The following is a 19030-nucleotide window of genomic DNA, read 5'->3' on the forward strand; positions in this document are numbered from 1 at the left end:
CACCATCGACTTCCTTTCGATGCATGTTCCCTCACTGTGATGACAACACACACTGTTATTGACACAATGTGAGTGCCACTGCGAAATTTGTTCTCTCATTTCGCACTTTTTCTCATATTTCTTCGGTTCAATTCGATGAAAATCTCACTGAGACAGTCAGTTACAAAAATGATCGTCGTTATCGTCAATTTTTCATTCAGAAGCATGTTTGCTAATCAAGGTTGGCTTTTTTTATCAAGCAATATTAGGTTTTCTAAATACGTTACCTGATCACCTTTTTGATATTATCTGTTTACAGTTTATTTTCTCAGCGTGATTGCCATTTATTGATTTTTTCTTTCCAAATTAAATGATAATGAAATACCATTGCTCATAGCATAGCAAATCATAAACTAGTTATAGAAATGCATTTCGAGCTCCTCTCATCAGAATCCGACACCAACTTAATGACAGGACTAAGCTAGCGACGGAATCCGGAATCGTCACTAAGTTAATGTCGGATTCTCATGTGAGGACCTCGAATCGCATCTCCATAACTTATTTAGTTTTAGATTTTGTGCCCCTTCCAAATGTGGTTTAAAACAAGTTTTTCCTCAGCAGATAAACGTAATTTTTACCTAACTTTTTCTCCACTAAGTAGAAATATATCATATTGTAAATCATTCCGTATGAATGAAACATAATAGAAGGTACAACATATACAACGGTTCTAAATAAAAAATTATTTTGTGCATTGTGTTTGGAACCAAAGCGACTCCATCGAATTTCTAAATCATAAGAAGCCTTCTTTCGCCAATGTACTATGCAGTGTGCTAGAATGAAAGTAAATGTGAATGCTGAAACACCGTGAGTTCCAGCTCCTATAGAACTGTTAGTGCAATTGCAAGACGTTCCACGATGTTGAAGCGTTTTCGTTTTTCCTGGTGCTACACCGTTATAGTGCAAAAAGCTACACCAAAGGTTAAATGAGTGTAACACCAACTGTACCAATGTAATACTTCGCACAAAACAAATTGTTCCTAATATATACTACTGCTTACTGATTGATGAAACACATAGCAGAAGAGTATAATCAAATCTTTCCAAGCTTGTGTCGGATTACTTCCTGTTTCATCGGGTTCTGTAACGAAAGACCAATTCATCTCATACTGGAACAGAGCTCACGTTTCTACATCTAACCTGCTGACATGCTGACGCGGAAAGCAAAGCGTCTGCATGGTGTTTTGCTGCGTTCGCCGACGATTCGTTTCGTTAGTGCATTGTTCTCCGCGCAAGCATGTCAACGGTTCTAGAAAATTTTGAATCGCAGTAGGCACAGGCAGTGCAAGAAAAAGTGACGAAAAGCAAAACAACAAATTGATTCAGCATTCAGTCCCGTGTGGATGTATTAGCTTCGCTGAGTAAATATATTTTAAACATAATTCGCATAACTATCTCTACCGTTTCTAGGCTGTGTTCGTGGATTACTGTTCTTCATCTGAGTAAATTATCAGCTATTCAGCATTCCGGCCAAGTAACTCGTGCTGTTGTCCAGACGAATAAAGAAGTAAGAGAGAAACCAATGGAAAATGTACATTTTTGTTTATTTCTGTCTATCAGTGCCATCAGTTGTAGTATAGCTCACGGAAATAATGAAAAAAGCCCGCCGGTATGTTGGCTGCTGATAGTTTGACTGCTGAATCTTTTTTTAGTTCAATGAATAGCGTGCTGGTTTCGAATCCATTTGGTTTATTTTGTACATATAAATTACAGCGCAATGATAATTCAAAATTAAAAAAAAAAACGGATTTTGAAGCTTATAACTAGGATAACTATATACATATTATACATTCAAAAATAGCGTAGTCAGTCTGCGATAACTTTGGTTGAACTATGGATATGTCTTAAAATTTTTATTTTGCATTGTAACTTTTCCAGTCGTACAGTGTTGGTAGTACCTTTTCAAACAAATCTTTGTTGAGTTTGATGAGTAATACGTCTTCTAATACCTCATCAGAGATTCCTGTTCGTAGATCAGACAAAAGTAAGCCTAAAGCACTGAAAGCTCGTTCTACCGATACTTGGCTCGCGGGAATAGCAATTACCACTATTGCTACAGCATAAAGTTGAGGATGAGAAGTTTTGCGAGCGGTCCAATGATTCCAAACGTTGTAATCATGCGGCTGGCGTGGTTCTATTTCTAGCATTTTTAGTTGCTGTAGTAAAGGCGATGAAATTTTTGAGGAAGACGCACCCAACGATCCGCCGAACATTTCGGTTAAAAAATTGGTTGTATCGTCGAAATCCGTACACTTAGAGTCACTGCTTGTAGCGACTGGTGAGGACTCTGATGGTTTTAAAGATTGTATCCGGTCCCAGATACCAATTATATAATTCTAAAAATGAAAATTATATATATTTGAACACGTTGTTTCTATTAGAACGATTAGTATTTACCTGCACGTTATTGTTTTCGTCTGGTGTAAAGACTGTTGAGTGTAGAAAATTAAACCGGGGGTCTAAGTAGAGAGCTGATTTGAAGGCCATATTTTCTTTCAAAACGGCAATACGTCGATTCAGGGATTCCAGTAACGGTTCAGAAAATCTGTTATTCGCGAGTGTTTTGATGTCCTTGATAGCTAATAGCCATTGCAAGTAAAAATCCGAAAATGTTTGATGGTTGAGCTGCATAAGTTTAGTAGTAACGTACAACGGTTTAAAGGCAGCTTCATACTCTTTCATGTACTCCCAATCTTCTTCATTCAGGGCTGAAATTTGCATAACAAGTATATATAAGTGTACGTTGCAAAAATGTTTTAATCTAGATATGCAAAAGACAGTGGCACTTACAAAGTTCAGGAAATTGCTCGACTAGACTAGTGAAGAATGATTCCTGCTGAATGATGCTCCTTATCATAACGTATTTACCACTCCATCTGGTGGGTGACCACAACGGAGGATACGATGCTTTGTTGACGTCGAAGGAACTTTTGTATTTGATCTTTTTTACACTTTTTACGAAGTCAGTGATGCATTTCACGTTAGGGTCTGTGTTTCTGACAACATCATTTAACGCTAGCTGTAACGTGTGAGCAGCACATCGAACGATATTGAAATGTGTACTGAGTTCCGTCGTTAAAGCCTCTACTAGATCATCTCGCCTAGAGTCGTCTTCCATTCCGTCCGACTGCATGTTACCATTGGATTGTATCGTATACGTGAAATGTTCCTGAAGTTGTTTTGCAGCAGATAGCATGTTTGCACCGTTGTCGGAGGTAATGGAAAAAATCTGGTCAATCGACACGTCATATCGGCTAAGAACGTCGAGAACTTTCCTTTTCAGAAACTTCGCTGTTTGGCTCTCGCGTACCTCAACCATACCTAACAAGAAAATGCGATTAAATTTCGGTTTCAAGTACATTTTTATTGGTACTTACACAAGGTTCGAATAACTACCTGGTCTGCCATTTGGTATTGAGCGTTGATACCAAGAATATGCCGATTGTGTTTCGATGCCGAATCGATTTTAAGAGATACCAATCGGTTTGCCATTTCTTCTTTTAGTCTATCGATTATTTTAACTGATACTGCATGTGCGTGGGTTTTGATGTTTTGTCTATTTACTTTCACATTGACCGCTTCTGAAATCGGGTCCAGTAGCATTCGAAGCCCTTCCCATTCGAAGCATCGCATTGGTAGATTATGGCAAATGACTAGCTTCAAACAAGCTTCAATAAAATTGTGAGCATCAATCGCCACCGGTCGTTTTGCAACTGGACGCTTCATTTTTGCTACGCCATCAGAGTCGTTGAGAAGTCCTCGAACTTTTGCTGCTTCCGGATGCTTTAGTCGAAAATGTCGAGTAAAGTTACCGGCATCGTAGTTATTCTGAAAATAACCACAATTCCCATTCTCGTCTATATAGCATTTGAAAACTCCTTCCGAAATTTTAACACATTCCCGAGTGATCGATGCAAACGAACGCTTTGTTGCCTTTTTCGCCTTTTCCATTTTAAAACCTCGAAATCGAACAATCTTCACGGTAAGAAGTGTACAAGCCAAATAAAATAGCGCGAAGCACACACAGCAGAGAGTATGAAAAGTGAGTTACATTCGCATCAGTGGCAGTGCTGTCAAATTTTATCTCACTTCACACATATACGTTGTTGCCACTCACGGACTTCAGTTTTGGTTGTTTGAGTTGTATCAACTTAAAATTACGATCGTTTTGGTTCGTGACTGAACTTTTACGCACAGTTTGAAAATTTATTGATACTCATGACTTTTTGCAACCCTGACTTTCACATAATCGCGCCAGTTCGTCGCTGTTGTGCTATCTTATGACAAACGCCATTTTGGGGTAAACTGAGTTAGATATGCTACATCACTTGTCTAAAAATCTCTACAAAGTGGCGTTTTCAGAATTTTGACATTCTGCTTGTTTACTATGATATAGCGAGAAACGTGCTGAGAAATTTTTAATTTTTTGCCTAAAATGACTGTGTCTAACGATTGGCTCAAGTTAAATTGATGTAAATGATGTTTTTATGTCTAAAACTATCTGAGAAACATAATGGCATAATCATTTTCAAAACAAAAATACACGATTTGTGAGCAAAATGCAGTTTTAGTTTTAAACTGAAAATATAGCATATTTGGCAACACTGTAACCAAAAACAACTATTTTTTCTAGATTACCTGACTCATTTCCTTCAAAATACATCTCACCGATTGATTATAGACTAAATGAACCCAAAGATATGAATAAAAGTTAATAATTGTTGATATTTTTCTATAGAAAATTTTCCATGCACTATTATGACACGCCATACAAATTTTGTCATCAACATGTCATAGGAGTACACGTGTGAGTGCGACTTTTGTTTATATTTATAGTAAACACTCGAAACATAGTCAACCGATTTTCATAATATTTGAGAGATTAATACAGAATAGATAGAAGCATCAATTGTCTTCTTAGAATTGTTTATACCATGCTTATAGTTTCAAGGTATTAAATCTCAAACTTTAAAAATTGTTTTTCTCGAAATGTACTCAATGGCGCTTATCATAAGATAGCAAAACAGCGACGAGTTATCATGTCATGTTGCTATGGCATAGGTAGAAAAAACGTTCTGGCTAATCGTTTATAGTTATTCGGTGTCGCATACTTGTAACGAGTGCCTATTTATGTGCATGACTCGTGAGCCTTTTAGCTGAACGTTCCGTTCAATGGAGTCGCCTGGTTGGTGTTGTTTTCAGGTGCTGTCAAACGCATACACGAACATTCATCAAATCTTTCTTTCTCGGGCGTGTTGCTTCAATCATCGAAAATTAATAGTACATGGCTGATAGTTAGAAAAGGCCTGGTCACAGCTCTTGCTTGGTACGGTGAACTTTATTAGATCGATTATATACAATAACAATTATGTTCACTATTCCGAACAGGCACTGTATTAGGAAGTTTTCGGACAAAAGTACCATTCGGGAGGAAATGTACACCGTAGGGTACCGACTGGTCCTTATTAGGGTAAGAGGGTATAATACGCCCACCCGAGGTGCAACGCCGTACTTCCATTGCACGGAACCAATGTAACGAGTAAGATTGACATGACTCATGTACTGCAAAATAAGAATAAATACAAATGTTTCAAAAGAGGCATTCTGATGTAAGTTTAAAACCATGTATTGTTTTCGGTAAGCATTGTTACCAATTGCAAAGAGTTAGATGTGGTAAAACTGTTTTCAGCTACCAATTATAAATATGTTCGTTTCACAAGCAGTCTTCTGGTGCAAATAAAACAAAAATTTTAACTATTCATCCGACGTTTCGGCTCAATGTCGAATGAGCAGATAAAATGTTTGTTTTTTGCACCAGAGGACTGCATATCAAACCAAAATATTTATATTTCAAACCAAGCGACCTGAACAAATATGTTACGAATTATAATAAAGTCTCAGTTTATGAAATGATTATGAATTAGTGGAATTTTTGTATTTAATAGTACACTACATCGATGTAGTCGGTGCTACATTCACTCGAACTGAATCTTCTAACACTTGTTTGTGAGGTACATTACTCTAAAGTGGTAACATTTTACCCTGACTTTATATCATTACAATGTTTCTAAAAAATGAAGCTAAAATTAATTTCAGCCTAGTATAGCTATTAATCAAAAGTAGTTAATGCGAAGAACATAGCGTTCAACGTTGAAATATAACTTTCATTCCTCCTGAGGGGGTGTATTACACCCGATTACCCTGTAGGTAGTAGAAATTAACAGTTCAGATCTGCGGAAATCATCGGGCGTTCGGGCGTCCGAACAAGCGGCCGGTGGCAGCAGTAAATGATGGATATGTGATAAATGAGCTGTGCGATGGGCCATGAAGAAATTAAAATGCCTTCTATCCGTTGTGGTTTATGCTTTTGGCAATGGTGTAGCATAGATAGTACATAGCATGATAGTTTGATAGCGTGTGGTTTTATGAAGGTCATTAAAAAGTGTGGATGCTTCTGAAAATGAAGTTAAATTGAATTGCAATACCAACATTACGATAAACTATATTGATCATATAAGATTCAGCCCTACTATAGATAATTTACTTATTCGAATATCGATTAGGGCACTAGTACGGTTTCAACCTTTCAAATCAAACATTTTTGCATTTGTTACAAAAGAAATGTATAGGATTCGCTCAAACTTTGAAAACTTTTTCCTAGGCCCGGAGGGCCGAGTCTCATATACCAATCGACTCAGCTCGACAAATTGAGACAATGTCTGTATGTATGGGTATGTGTGTGTAAGTATGTATTTTTAAGTATGTCATGTAATTATCTCAGCAATGGCTGAAGCGATCCTTATGAAACTAGTTTCAAATGAAAGGCCCAACGTGACCAATTGACACTATTATTTTTGTTTTACGATTTGTTGTTTACTTTCTGAGATATGGGTGATTTCTTCAAAACATTGCAGGAACATCTGCACATAATCAGAAAGATTACCTTTCTAACAAGCTATAAATTGTCAAAATCCGTTCACGAGCGGCGCAGATATTAAACATTTTGTATTTTTATTCCTCGCTTACCAATTTCACTAACTAAAAATGAGACAGTTACTTACAGAATATTGCTTTACTAGTGTTTTAGGGCCAAAACTAAACTTATATTGAGTATTGGGATTTGAGAACACATCCACGTGATTCAAGGATTTGAAAATATTTTGTGAATTACCTCTATAACAAATGAACTATTTCTCAAAAATCAATATGTAAGTTTACTTCAAAGACAAAATAATGTATTCATAGTGAAATTTTTTTCCGCTTGGATTTGGCGTTGCGTTCAATTGTGAGTTAAATGTTGGATGGTATATTAATACACAGATCATCAAGTAATTCACCTAGTAGTGAGATAAAAGATTTTTCATATAATTATACTCGTGGCATCACCGAAAGCAACTGTATTTTTGAATCCCACAACTCTAGCGAAATTTTAGCTCTTTTTTTCTTTAGGTTATACTGGTTATGGCGCAATAATAATGTAAGGATGTAAGAATATATCGCATAATATACCTATAAAAATAAGGTTACGGAATTTACCATCATTTGCCATTCCTAACACGTACCCCCATTTATATATATATATATATATATATATATATATATATATATATATATATATATATATATATATATATATATATATATATATATATATATATATATATATATATATATATATATATATATATATATATATATATATATATATATATATATATATATATATATATATATATATATATATATATATATATATATATATATATATATATATATATATATATATATATATATATATATATATATATATATATATATATATATCTCCTTTCGTGTTCGTGGCAACTGACACGACTCACATCTATCTTGCTGTTTCTCTATCCATTTCTAAGTTGTGTGATAAGATCTTCTGCTAATCTGCCACTCGCGGAAAACAAGTTCAATATTCCATCCTACATAGCAAATAACATATTTGTAGTCCTAAGAAAATTTGCAAAATGCTGTATTTTGGGAAAACTATAACCATTTTCAAATGTTCACACCCTTAAAATGAATCCCTTCGAAACGTCACACTATGGGTATATAGGTGATCAAAAATCGAAAACTACATCAACTCCAATTTAATTCAGTTTTATTCAAAGCTCCGGAAGTCGCGCAAATGACCCACTAAACGAGCAGCCGCTGGTGCGCTAAGACGATTTCGCTAGATTTTCAGAGCAGCGTGCACTCCGTGCACTAGCGGGACTTCCGGAAGGTTAGGGTAAGTTGGGGCAAATCCGACCTAGTAAATGGTTTTGGCTGTAAAATGCTCATTTTACATCGGATCAAGTCGTTTTATATACCAAATTAAAGGTTAGACTTCTGGACAACTTTCAATGTATAGTAATTTATTCCTATCTTGGGAAAACTTTGAGATACAAGTGTTTTACGAAAACGTTCATTTTTGCTGTTACTACCCAAATTATATGGATTTATCGTTGAAAATAAATCAATGAATGTTATGTTATTGAATTGTAGTATGAAGAAAATGGAATTCAATGTCAATCTTGGAATGTCAAAATCACGAGCAGTAGTACGCAAAGATATTCCCATTTTTCTCGGAGCAATTATTAGACGAATACTATATTCATCACGTTTTTGTATCTTTCGTTTGTAATTATGAACCATTGTGAAAAAATAATAAAAAATAACAATAAAAATATATTCCAATTTTATAAATAATCATTTTCTTAACAAAAAAGCGGTCCGATTTACCCTACTATTTAGAGGTCGGATTTGCCCCACCGCGTCATTTTTCATTACGATGCAATTAAAAAAAAATGATGAAAAAGTTGGACTAAATTCATCTATGCACTTTGTAGGCCTTTAATCAAAGAATTTAAATCCACTTACACTTTTTATGCTATCACTTTAACAATAAGAAATATCCTGTAGTCAATGATACACAAAAATCAAATCAAAAGTTGTAAAAACACACTTATTGTTGTTTGAGCATCTCAATGTAGTCTAATAAAATGCTGTCATACCACCATTATAATTATTTTCGATGCTCTACACGACAACATTGATATTAGTTCGCGTAGCGCTTTCGATTTTCGATAACAGAGGGGGGTCGGGTTTACCCAACGGTTGGATTTGCCCCACCTTACCCTATACACTATAATTAAGTCAATTCATCTCAGAACCATATTTTGCTTAACTGGGTAATATGGATGTTTGAAGATGAAAATTTTCAAAAGAGACATTCTACGTACGATATTTAAACTGTTCGTTTCGCTATTAAATTTTGAATGAAATATGCTCAAATACGTCATGTGGAATCTAAGAACGCCTTTTTCGTGATGATGTTATTGAAAATTCACATTCGTTTTATTGGTATGAACTTTCATGAAAAATAACGGCTCAAATCCCAAAAATATCCAAGAATTATATCCGGGAAAAGAAGTCTCCCAAAGTCCCCATTCTCGATATGGAATGCAAGGACAATGAGTCTTCTAACTTATCGTCGTCCATATCTGCACTATGCTGAGTACACTATAGGGGAACCGGGTGCAAGTCCGACACCTTAAGTGCAATATTTTTTCTAAAATACCACACAACTCCAAAAATTGTATATTCTGTGCATAATCTTTGTTTAGATGGCTTTTAACAATTTACCGTTTCAAAAAATTGGATTCATTAAAAATTATTGGTTGCCAAAAAATGGAGAAAAGTAACGTTTTAAAAACGCTGCGGGTAAGACCGGCACCCCGAAGTGGCAAGAGCGACACCCTTGTTAGCTTTCTTTTCGTCCCATTTATTTAATTAAAAATGTGTTGTGTATGTGTGGTGTATTTGTTGTAAAGTGTAATTATGTGTATATGAGTATGTGTGATGCAAATGCATGCTTTCTGGAATTTCATCGTGTAGCAAGAGGAAAAGCATACGAATGTGTGGTGTGAATAAATAATGCTGAACACTTGGTGTGTATTATGTTAAAGATTTTCGCCCTTAATCTTTTCAAGCTTTATTATCGCTTGTGAAGCCACTCTAAGGAGTATGATCCGGTCTGCAATAAGAATATATCCCCTGTTACTAAGATTCATTCACTTATAAGTAACATACGCTTTTGTAGTAAGCTATCCGGTTCGTGTTATGATTTTTCAAACTCTGTTGATCAACAATCCGGCTGTCGATGGATATTGTTCTTCAATATCATTTTAGAATCTCATATTAGATTATCCTTTTACCTTTCCTTTTTGTAATAAAACTATGAATCGCCCTCAATTTGATTTTAATTTTTTTGGTCGGCTTGAGACAATACTGACAAGGAATAAAGAGAGTTTCCGTGTATTTCAAATATTAACATGATGTTATAATAGTGTAAATGAATACCTTAAACTTACCCCAACAGCGCACATTTTTGTTAAATGCCCAATAAACAGTGTTGGAATACTCAAACTTATCCTCGACGCAGATAAATAATGATAGGGAGAGTAGATGAGAATGTGTGGCAAAAATACTGGTGATTTTCAAAGCTTTTGTGCAGTTAAAACCTTAAAATGTTTCAACTAAAAATAACATCCAAGTGCGCATTAACTTTGCTTTCGCATATTTTGTTCATTTTGTGACGTTGGATGAATCTATATGGCATCTATGCGTCTCGAAATGCTCAAAACAATCGTACTAATGATATCCTGTTATTATTTATGATTTAAAATTTGATATCTGGGAAAAGTCTTGGGGTGTCGGGCTTACCCACGGTGTCGGACTTGCCCCCGGTTCCCCTAATTGATGTTTCAATGGCAGTCACAATTAGTAGAGTGTCATTGGATGAATCAGCGCACGTTTCGTTCGAGTTTTCCGTATTGTACAAGTAAATTAGCGAGGATTACAATCAGAGTTCATGCATTTGACAGATAGTTGATCTGACTACATTTTTGCCATCCTGATAGTTTGAACCATTACTTTTTCACACTATTGGTTTGTATAGAATTTTTTTAACCACATTTCCTGAACGAGAATTCCGAACGAAACAATATGCAAGCTATAAGGATGTCTGGAAAAGAACGACATTATAATCAACTGAATGGCTGACACTTCACACTATTTACTTCAATGCAAATTAAAACGTTCAAATATCTACCTGTCTCATTCACGAATCGCATTCTCCCTCTGTCGCTCTCTGTTTAAGGGGCTTGAAATCCTATGTGCTTTATTTTTGGATTCACTTTGATCAGTTTATTTTTTTCATGCCTTTTACTCAGATCAGTAATTTAAATTATTTCATTCACTTTTTTAATTCTATCCATTCTAATCATTTTATCCAGTTCACACATTTCATTCAGTTTCTTGATTTTTTCAGTTTCATTTATTTCATCCAAATTATTTATTTGACGCAATTTATTTTTTCTATTAATTTATAATCATTTAACATAGTTCAATTTTTTATTTTATTCAATTCATTTTATTCTGCTCATTTTCTTTTTTTATTCATTTTAACAATTCTATTCGATCTATTTATTTGATTCGTTCATTTTATTTATTTTTAATTTTATTTAATATTATTTTTGATTGGTTTGTATAGAATTTTTTTAACCACATTTCCTGAACGAGAATTCCGAACGAAACAATATGCAAGCTATAAGGATGTCTGGAAAAGAACGACATTATAATCAACTGAATGGCTGACACTTCACACTATTTACTTCAATGCAAATTAAAACGTTCAAATATCTACCTGTCTCATTCACGAATCGCATTCTCCCTCTGTCGCTCTCTGTTTAAGGGGCTTGAAATCCTATGTGACCTTTTTTCACTTCACTATATTCAATTACGCGTTAGATACTGCACCAGAAAATTTTATTCTGCTCAAGAATTTTTTTTCGGGAATATGTGACCAAGCAGACAATTTTAAATTACAAAACAAATTGAACGTTCCAGGTTCCTGATAATTAATTAATCAATAAAGTAGAAACACCAAATAGTTTTAAACGACGCCGTCAAGTGAAGAAGAACTAAAACGAAAACGTGAATACAAAAAAGGAAGCCCTAGAAAGTCATAACTTTCTGATACAATGGTTTATTCGTTTACTTTATTCAAAAATGTTTTATAATTTCATTCTAAAAGGTAATTTTTTTCACTTTCTTCATTTCATGGATTTTATTCGTCTTGTTTATTTTACTCATTCTGAATATATGAATAATTTTAAATAGATCAGCGTTTTTCAATTATTTAGTTCATTTAGTATTCATTTTGTGTTCTTTTATTCATTTTGTTCATTTGGGTTCATTTTATCAATTTTATTCGCTTTATTTTTGGATTCACTTTGATCAGTTTATTTTTTTCATGCCTTTTACTCAGATCAGTAATTTAAATTATTTCATTCACTTTTTTAATTCTATCCATTCTAATCATTTTATCCAGTTCACACATTTCATTCAGTTTCTTGATTTTTTCAGTTTCATTTATTTCATCCAAATTATTTATTTGACGCAATTTATTTTTTCTATTAATTTATAATCATTTAACATAGTTCAATTTTTTATTTTATTCAATTCATTTTATTCTGCTCATTTTCTTTTTTTATTCATTTTAACAATTCTATTCGATCTATTTATTTGATTCGTTCATTTTATTTATTTTTAATTTTATTTAATATTATTTTTGATTCATTTGCTTCATTTTCTTCATTTGATTCATTTGCTTCATTTGCTTCATTTGCTTCATTTGCTTCATTTGCGTCATTTGCTTCATTTGCTTTATTTGCTTCATTTGCTTCATTTGCTTCATTTGCTTCATTTGCTTCATTTGCTTCATTTGCTTCATTTGCTTCATTTGCTTCATTTGCTTCATTTGCTTCATTTGCTTCATTTGCTTCATTTGCTTCATTTGCTTCATTTGCATCATTTGCTTCATTTGTTTCATTTGCGTCATTTGCTTTATTTGCTTCATTTGCTTCATTTGCTTCATTTGCTTCATTTGCTTCATTTGCTTCATTTGCTTCATTTGCTTTATTTGCTTCATTTGCTTCATTTGCTTCATTTGTTTCATTTGCTTCATTTGACGAATTTCGCGCCAACTCGAACAAATGTTGGCAGCACCCTCTCAGATTTTAATTAAACTTTCTGTACATGAAGACTTTGTCACAAAAAGCCACTTTGCATATTTTGTTTTTACAAAAATGATCTAGACTGTCTTTTGAAAAGGGCCAAACTTTTTTTTACCAATTTTTTTTCAAATGGCTATAGTCTAAAAATGACAAATCCTACAAAAATGTTGTAGGAGTGGTTTTCAGAAAATTAGTCAAATTTTCGAATAAAAATATTGAAAAAATTCTTCATTGACTCCTACACTGAAAAAAATCGATTTTAAAAATTTAAAGTCGATTTACAAAAAAAAAACATTTTTGATTTGGATGAAATTTTGTTTTCAGATAGATAAATATGTTCCCTACCTACCGTCAAAAATTCATGTTGGGCACTTTTGAGAAAAAAAAAGTTATTTGCAAAAAAACTTTACCTTGTCCAAACTGATTTTTTTTTCAGTGTATTTTTATCGAAAACTAAACCAATGAAAGTCATGATCATCGCAGAATCCATTTTCCCAGCTGCTAGTTGCCTGATACATGCAAAAAGTATCAGTAACGAATTGGGTATATATTCATAACAAACTTGAATGAAGACTGGAAGATTGGAAGATCGGAAGACTGGAATATTGGAAGATTGGAAGACTAAAAGACTGGAAGACTGTAAGACTGGAAGACAAGAAGACTGGAAAACTTGAAGACTGCAGTTCATTTATTCCTCGCAAAACTGATAAATTGTATGAAACAATTGACAAACTGTTCTAAAATTTATTTTGTGTCTGATGGAGCAGTATCACAATACAAAAATAAGAAAAACTTTGCAAACTTGTGTAGATTCCAATCAAAGTATGAGTTAATGCTGGAGAGAGAATGGGCCAAAATCGAAAACGAAAAAAGCAGTTTTTTTCCACACCGAGTGTTTGATCTGCATAAAAACCAATCAGCTTATGTAAAATGTTGTTACAGTACTGCTGATTGATTTTTATGAAGATCTAACACACGGTGTGGAAAAAACTGCTTTTTTCGTTTTTGATTTTTGCCGATTCTCTCTCCAACCTTAAGCGCAGAATGGCATTTTGTTGCATCATCCCATGGAAAAGGACGCTGTGATGCTATTGCTGGCACTCTCAAGCGAATGGCAAAAAAGCTAGTCTTACTGGCGACTATGGAAATACCATAACAAGTCCCCAAGAGTTATATAACTGGACAGTTGAACAAACTGATAAAAATATCACATTATTAATTTTCTGCTACATATTCACTGAACAACACAACAAAATGTCAGAAGAACTCTAAGAGCTGTATAATGACGCCAAAACAATACCTGGAACTCAAAAATTCCACAGTTTTGTGCCTATTCCTGGGGGCAAAGTAGAGACGAAAAGGTATTCTAATTCAGAAGATGAACCAAAAATATTTTCCTTGTATAGAAATACTACAAAATAACATGCATGAAGATAGTTTTAAGGCAAATGGAAAATATAAAAATAATTAAATAAATATGTGAAATTCAATACATAATGTTTTGGTGGTTATTTCTTTCTCTAATTCTTCCTCAGCACCAAACAAGAAAATAAAGAAGTAATAATGGAATATTTGTTTAACGACAAAAACTTGATTAAGGGATTACATACCTTTTAGTGATAAAAATGCCAAGAAAGTTTTATTTTGAGTAAAGAAATAAAGGAATGATTTCATTACATCAAACTTATAATATTTTGGTAGAACATTTTTCAGTAAAATAAACAAGAATAAGTCTATAAAAATAAATTGATAATTGGCGGAGTTATGGCTTTTTCCCCAAAACCCTTTTTTATTTAAGAGGTTTGCGGTGATCACGATTGGAGATAAATAGGTCATCTAAAAACTCAAAACTCAAAAAAATTTATTAGTATGTGAGCATTCCTCGTACCTTAACGATTTGTTGAATAAATAATAATTTTTTCCTGCATTGGAGAACGTTTTCAGTAAAAAATCGCTGTTTTAAGCTCTAAAAATTGTATTAAAAAATCTTATCCATGAAACAAAGCTTTATGAATAAAAAAGGAATTAATTAAGATCAATTGGAAAAAATTAAGAAAATTGATTGAGTAGTTTGTCGGTAATCGTGATCACGGAAAACCATTTTTAGCAAAAGGGCATTTCGAGAAAATCGAGTTTAAAATTTCAAATTACCACTGCTCTTGGTAGACGAAGCGCTCTTGAAAGCGCTGTAACTTTCGATCTATTTCTTGGATATTTATAAAAATTTGGAAAACCATTCGCAAGGAGTTGTACTTTCAGATAAAGTAATAGAAAAATTCGATTTCATGAAAAATGAAAAAGTAGTTAACCCCTTAATAAAAATATGCTTAGGGTAAGGTGGGGCAAATCCGACCTAGTAAATGGTTTTGGCTGTAAAATGCTCATTTTACATCAGATCAAGTCGTTTTATATACCAAATTAAAGGTTAGACTCCTAGACAACTTTTTGCTAGCTGTATATAGCATATAGATGATTATGACTTTCATTGGTTTAGTTTTCGATAAAAATACACTGAAGAAAAAAAATCAGTTTGGACAAGGAAAAGTTTTTTTCAAATAACTTTTTTTCCTCAAAAGTACCCAACTTGAATTTTCGACGGTAGGTAGGGAACATAATTATCTATCTTGTAAAAAAATTTCATCCAAATCAAAAATGGTTTTTTTTTGTAAATTTTTAAAATCGATTTTTTCAGTGTAGGAGTCAATGAAGAATTTTTTCAATATTTTTGTTCGAAAATTTGACTAATTTTGTGAAAATCACTCCTACAACATTTTTTGTAGGATTTGTCATTTTAGACTACAGCTATTTGGCCCTTTTCAAAAGACAGTCTAGATCATTTTTGGAAATACAAAATATGCAAAGTGGCTTTTTGTGACAAAGTCTTCATGTTCAGAAAGTTTCATTACAATCTGAGAGGGTGCTGCCAACTCTGAATACGATTTGGCGCGAAATTCGTAATTTGCTTCATTACCTTCATTTGCTTCATTTGATTCATTCGATTAATTTGCTTCATTTGCTTCATTTGCTTCATTTGCTTCATTTGCTTCGTTTGCTTCGTTTGCTTCATCTGCTTCGTTTGCTTCATTTGATTCATTTGATTCATGTTTAGTCATTCCTTTTATTTATTTCATTCAATTTGTTAGTTTGAGTCAATTTAATTTATTCTATTAATTTTTAAATACTATCTTTAAATATTGTGTAATTTTTTATTTAATGAGGTAATCTAATTTGATTTATGTATTTTATAATTTTGATTTATATTAATTATTCTACTCGTTTTATGAATTTGAAAAGTTTTTATTTCATCTTTGGCTTTATTTTTTTATTTCCTTCGTTTTTTTGATTTTCTATAATTTATTTGGTTTATTCGAGATTTTATTTGTGCAAGACTAGAAACTGTGTTCATCCCATCTGTAGTTGGATGCCTTACTTCGAATGAGTTCTGCAAATTAATCAATGATCTAACAGTAATATGTGTAAGAAATGCCTCATCTCACTGCTAGGTGGAACAAATCGGATTTTTTGTGAAAATCGTTTATTTGGTACGGCTCAATACGTTGGCTCAACGGAATTTCGGGTACTTTATAAATTTAATAGATGGAAAAAATAAAGAGAAATAACCGAATAAAGGGAGTGTAGATAATTATTGAGATGGCTTGAAACACGCGTAACTTTTCTCATACTTGACCGAAATTAATAAAAATTTGTCCAGTTTCTCCTTGGAGTGTATTGTTTACATCTGCTAAGTTTAGCAGTTCGCAGTGAGATTCCCACATGCAAAGACGGTTTTAAACAATTTTCTCCTTAAAGGAGAAAAAAAAAGTTTTCACCAAAATTGTTCTCCACTGAAGAGAAATATAGCATAGTGCATCTTGCATTGGCTTGCTAGGCCAATCCAAATGTTTCGATTTCATTAGTTCTCATCAGCTTAAAATAAACTCCTTTTCTTGTGGGACATCACGCTTAACTAGGGGTTCGCTCGGGAACACTAATTTTGTCTCCGCTAGCTTAGTCCTGTAACTACACACCTAGAAAAAATTCGTGTAATTTTACGCCTCCTGACTCTGACATACACGAGCATCAAAAATGACTTAGTTTTACGTTTGATTTTAATTTTACATGACGTTGATTTTCGTTAATCATGTAATTTTACTCAACATATGGCGTTTGTTTTGAATGGCACACACTTAAAAATATTTCCATCTCACTAGATGCACATAAAAGGAGCGTCACAATTCATTTTAATTTACATTCAAGAACATATAAAAATGCGTTTTGTACACAATTTTCCATCTCCATTCAACCGAGTTCTACATCAAAAGAGATATTTCACATATCAAAACATGTACAATTTCATTATTACACAGCAAAATACGTTGTAATGTTGTTTATGTGAAATGTAATTTTCATTTTGTAAGTGTGCAATATCTGTAATTTTATGTCATTGCTCATGTAAAGTATAATTTTTATGTAAAATTAAACGGAACACGGTAATGTTTCGTCATTTTGTGAATTACGGGTTGTTAAATTGTGTCATGTTTGCAATTACGTCAATGATAAAATCCATATTTTTTTGGTGTGTAAGTTAGTGTCGGATTCGAATGAGACGAAATCGAAACGCGAATTTCATAACTAGTTTAGTACGGTTAATTGCCTATTGGACGCTTAAACAATACCGTAATGGAGCACCTATGCTGTGGCGCCTTCAGAGCACAAGGGCAGAAAGGCCTGGGAGGTCATTGCAAAAACGATGGCTCACCCGCTATCCGAAAACTTTCTCACTAGTTAAAATATTGGCTTTGTTCCGGCAGAATATGGAACGTGCTCAGCTTCTTTGTGAATTATTCCGGATGAGAAAAGACTCAAACTTATTCATACAAAACCTACGAACAGTTTGTGATGGCTCGAGTCCGTACTGCGCCGGATTCTGGATCAACTGGAAGCGAAAGAAAGCTTCCTGAAAACGGCGACACGACACGGATAAAGTTACTGACTATTTGATTGTCGTGATGATCAACAATTATCTGATCTATAGCGACGACTCATTCTACCTCTCTATTGAAGCTCTTTTGGTGTTGACGGATTGACGAATGGTGCTCGTAAATATCAGAAACATTATCATCAATTTCATTGAACAATTTGTTTGTCCAATGAAATTAATTCCTGTTAGCCACCAAAAGTCGTTTCGTAGTTTTTACAGAAAAACTTGAAATAAAACTAAAAGTATTTCTATAGATCTACGAATGATTCATAATATGTACGAAAAATTCTTATTAATTACCGAAATTGTCTGTACGAAACTATTCTTTAGCGATTTACGAATATATTCCTTCTGTGCACATACATTGCTTTCATACCAGACTGAACTTGCATGATGCGGCACAACATCATCTCCCAAATTATTCCCAGTTCCTGATTGGGTTTTAAGAAACACGTACCGCTCGGATTTGCGAACATAAAAAATATAGGTAACCCTCCCAAAGTACATCATTTAGGTTTATTGGGCGGAAATAATTCAAGCAAATCCTAAATAATTTCGGTTGATACAATTTATATTATTTATACCAACTAAAATTTTGTGATAATTTTGCAAAAAGGAAGTTTAGTTATAAAGTAACAAATATTTAATTATTATAAATAATCTGCAGTAAGATAACCGAATGACAAACCCAGCGGAAAAGGTTCATATTTCTTTCATAGATACCATATCAAAAATGTTAGTTTTTGTAATTCTTTATTTATTTTCTGACTTGAAATCTCTAAAAGTTTAATAAACAATCTTTATACCTGATATACTTTTAAAATAATCAACTATTATTCCTAAGCTATCTACACATGTACAACTTTACTTTCTATCTACACATCACTGGTGCCGTCGCTTACGCTCCCTCCACGTACCT

The 19030-nt window shown here is 33.4% G+C and overlaps 1 protein-coding gene across 1 annotated transcript; it reads right to left on the minus strand.

Moving 5' to 3' along the window:
• Positions 1-2388: 2388 nt before the first annotated feature.
• LOC131680588 (uncharacterized) lies at positions 2389-3573 on the minus strand. Its single transcript, XM_058961302.1, has 2 exons — positions 2830-3573; positions 2389-2747 (listed from the first exon to the last, which is right to left on the minus strand). The coding sequence occupies exons 1-2, from the start codon at positions 3398-3400 to the stop codon at positions 2389-2391; spliced, it is 930 nt and encodes a 309-aa protein (XP_058817285.1). The 5' UTR covers positions 3401-3573.
• Positions 3574-19030: the final 15457 nt, after the last annotated feature.

Source organism: Topomyia yanbarensis, chromosome 2 (genome assembly GCF_030247195.1).
Source record: "Topomyia yanbarensis strain Yona2022 chromosome 2, ASM3024719v1, whole genome shotgun sequence".
NCBI classification, from domain to species: domain Eukaryota; kingdom Metazoa; phylum Arthropoda; class Insecta; order Diptera; family Culicidae; genus Topomyia; species Topomyia yanbarensis.